At 52.2% G+C, this 3,369-nt stretch overlaps 1 protein-coding gene across 1 annotated transcript; it reads left to right on the top strand.

Annotated features, from left to right (window-relative positions):
* The first annotated feature begins 1,671 nt into the window (after positions 1-1,671).
* Positions 1,672-2,841, top strand: LOC135376506 (uncharacterized). The gene is made up of 4 exons (XM_064609015.1): positions 1,672-1,924; positions 2,005-2,221; positions 2,541-2,604; positions 2,683-2,841. The coding sequence occupies exons 1-4, from the start codon at positions 1,672-1,674 to the stop codon at positions 2,839-2,841; spliced, it is 693 nt and encodes a 230-aa protein (XP_064465085.1).
* The last annotated feature ends 528 nt before the right edge of the window (positions 2,842-3,369 follow it).

The following is a 3,369-nucleotide window of genomic DNA, read 5'->3' on the forward strand; positions in this document are numbered from 1 at the left end:
ACTCCCTCTCTACTAGCGCCCGCATCTACTGTAATGTGCTCCGGCACCTCTGTGGATCCACATGAGGCCCGTCCTGTGCATCCATCGTGTGCATTGCGCCCTGTTGCTTGGCGTTATGCGCTATAGCCTGCCTGTCCTTTATGGGATCTCCAACACTCACGAGTGGGAGGTGCTCAATATTCAAACCAGAGGACTCTGTCTCTGTTTGGCTGTGCCAAAGACAACGGAAACCTTCTCTGTTTTGGGAGACGCATGCAAGCCATCGGTGCTTATTCTTCGCGATAGTGTCTCCCTACACGCGAACTCACGCTGTGTTGCCCGCCATCCAGCCCATTACCTCTGTGACATATCGCAACGTTATCCCACATCTACATTCGGTCAAGCGATTTGCCGTTTACGAGGCAATATCCCCTCAACCTCGGCCGGGACATCTTATGCTCCACCCATGGGGACACTCCACTACACCACTGTACAAACATCAATTCCGGGCCTTAGGAAAGAGAAGGTTGTGGCCTGCCAACTCATCGTGCACCACATCTACAGTCACCATCGGCATCGAACACAAGTATACACCGATGCTTCAGTCTCTCTAGTTGGATCGTCTACTGCCTTCTGCATCGCAGAGGATGGAGTTGAGCACAGCTTCAAGCTTCCTCTTTTGTCATCTGCTGAGGCCGAGGCATTCGCATACTGGCCTGCTGCAGTCATCAGTGACACCTGCACCACGATCATCGCCCTCCACTCTGAACTTGTATCCCTGGAATACGGCGTGGTGTTCCAATGCATTCCATGTCAGAATTTCAGGCAATGATCGTGCTGACCCTCTTGCTCGGCAAGCCCACGACACTGAGCAACCAACCGTCCTTCCCCTTGCTCACTCTATGTGCCAGCTGAAAATGGGCCGCTTCATTGCCAACCGCACACACCTCTTTCAGGAAGAAGCTATACGAACCAATGCCTTCCTTAAATCCATTGACCCTTTAATGACATACGCTGTGTTGAAGATCGTTTGATTAGAGGAGGAGGAAGACGGGAGGGGGGAACAAACCGAGCTCGCGCTGAGTAATAAACGAGGCATTCGATGTCTGTCTCTCAACCAGAATGGAGGCTAGTTCTTCTTACTCAACATAATTTGGTGCCGAAACCCGGGAGTAAAAGTGGCCTCGGCAACTGGGATGGACAAGCTGCGTAAGAATCGGTCTGTAGTCCGCGGCGCAACGACTCCATGGCTGTCATATGTAGCCGACCTCCTGAAGCAAGAAATACCGTCTACCGAAGAGTTGCAGGTGGTCACCTTTTGGACAAAGACGCGACGCTTGCGGGCTTAAACGAAAAGATTGTGGACCTCGACGACGACGGTTACGAAGAGGAGGTCAGTACCGCCTTGGATTACCACGAAAGGATTCTTAGCTGCATCAGCAGGATTCGACTTCTACGCGCTCCCGTTCCGATGCCACCCTCGCACAGGCCGCCGCCACCGTTTCGCTTCAAGACGCACCAGGGGATCGTACCGAATGCGTTTTGAGTGTCGCGGCTCCGACCGTTCACGATAATCCTGCGCTTGGGATGGTATCACGACCCTCGACGAAACGGGTTGCCCTTCCGAAGTTGCAGGTGCCCGTCTTCTCCGGTGACCCCCCCCCCCCCAATTCGGCTGGAGACCCTTCAGAAATGTGGACGAGGCTCGACGCAATTGGCGTTTCAGACCCTGGGGAACAGGCCATCGACGAGCCAACGGCGATGGTGCAGTTCCGCGATGCTGACAACAAGGACAAAGGGCGTTATGTCGTGGCCATCATGCTAAAGTCTCAAGGCCACTTGCCAAGCACGAATCGGACAGTTGTCAAAACGCGGCTAAAGCGTCAGCTACAACGCTTCCTGACCCAACCCGGAGCACTTCTGGAGTACGACAGCATCATCAGGAGTACCCGAAAGGAGGCCGTGCAGAGGAAGTGCCAGCGAACAACGATTCGAATATAGTATACTGTCTACCACATCACGCAGTCTCACGTCGAGAAGCCGTCACCACGAAAGTTCGGGTCGTATTCGATGCGTCTTCTCATGAGCTGGGGAGTCCTTCGCTCAACGACGTGCTGGACGAAGGAGTGAAGCTCGGGGCAAAGTTGTTGCAACTTCTGTTGCAGTTCAGAGGCAGCCCAATAGTCCTCACCGCCGACATACGTAAAGCGTTCCTGCAGATCTGCATCAGGCCGGAAGAGCGGTATCTTCTGCCCTTTCTCTGGTTTCACCGTTTACCTGCAGCGACAGGACCTGGTCCTCCTTTTGTGTCCTCCTCCTGAGTGGACAGCGGACCCGACGCCCGTTACAGCGACTGTACCCTTTGGAGGCAGGCGCAACCAGCGCCGCGGCGGAGGATGTTGAAGATCGGTTGATTAGAGGAGGAGGAAGACGTGGGGGGGGGTACGAACTGAGCTCGCGCTGAGTAATAAACGAGGCATTCGATGTCTGTCTCTCAACCAGAACGGAGGCTAGTTCTTCTTACTCAACACGCTGTGCCTTGCCGCATCCCACGCATCCAGGAATCGTTGCTTCATGGAATGGCTGCGTTTGAATGTGGCACGGACTCCACTCCTCCTATTTAAGGTGAGTCAGCATCCATCGCCTCTTTGCCGCACGTGCCACGTAAAAGCTGACGTGCCACACATAATCCTTGCCTGCCAGCGGTACGAAGATCACCGGTCGAGTCTCCGGCGCCGCCTTGCTCATCGAGGCTACCGAGAGCTTTCCCCCGCGGTGCTACTTGGCCATACTCAGCTCGCTGAAGTCACGTCTGCGCTGATACGATTCTTCCGGGAGTCTAAACTCCTGGGCATCATCTGATACGTCCTATGCACAAGCAGACCTCACCACGTCCTGCCATGCTGTTGCAGTGGGCTGTCACAATTCATCCATGTTTTTAAAACAAAATCCACACCTTGAGACGTGGTGCAGACAATGCTTGGGAATGAATCACCTCCAAAAGTGTTCGAAATATGAAACGGAGAACATGAAGCAGTTCTGTGGAGTGTGCATGCTATCAGTGATTTACTAGGAACACACCTGTGCACCCACTTCCCCTCAATATCTTAATATTGCTTTACTTAATTTTTGCACGTACATCAAGCGTCATATGAATGTGTCTGCGACAGCACTGTGAGACGCAATATGTACAAACAGAGAAATTAGAAGTCAGAGAATCGCTTGATTTTTGAACACCGAAATATCCAACGTTTCAGTGAACGTATTTCTATTGAAAAGTAGTATGACAAGAATTGACAAGTGTATTTGAAAAGTATGTAATGGCATCCGTAATCACTTCGAGTATAGTCGTTGCATGCAATATCGTATTATCGAAGTATAATTATATTG

The sequence above is a fragment of the Ornithodoros turicata genome, unplaced genomic scaffold, assembly GCF_037126465.1.
Source record: "Ornithodoros turicata isolate Travis unplaced genomic scaffold, ASM3712646v1 ctg00001138.1, whole genome shotgun sequence".
NCBI classification, from domain to species: Eukaryota; Metazoa; Arthropoda; class Arachnida; order Ixodida; family Argasidae; genus Ornithodoros; species Ornithodoros turicata.

Excerpts from the sequence above, each read along its gene's own strand:
- LOC135376506 (XM_064609015.1), top strand. The coding sequence starts at position 1,672 with ATGTGGACGAGGCTCGACGCAATTGGCGTTTCAGACCCTGGGGAACAG. Across the intron at positions 1,925-2,004 it reads GTACGACAGCATCATCAGGA|TCTCACGTCGAGAAGCCGTC; the intron begins GTACCCGAAAGG and ends CACATCACGCAG. Across the intron at positions 2,222-2,540 it reads TGCATCAGGCCGGAAGAGCG|GAATCGTTGCTTCATGGAAT; the intron begins GTATCTTCTGCC and ends CCACGCATCCAG.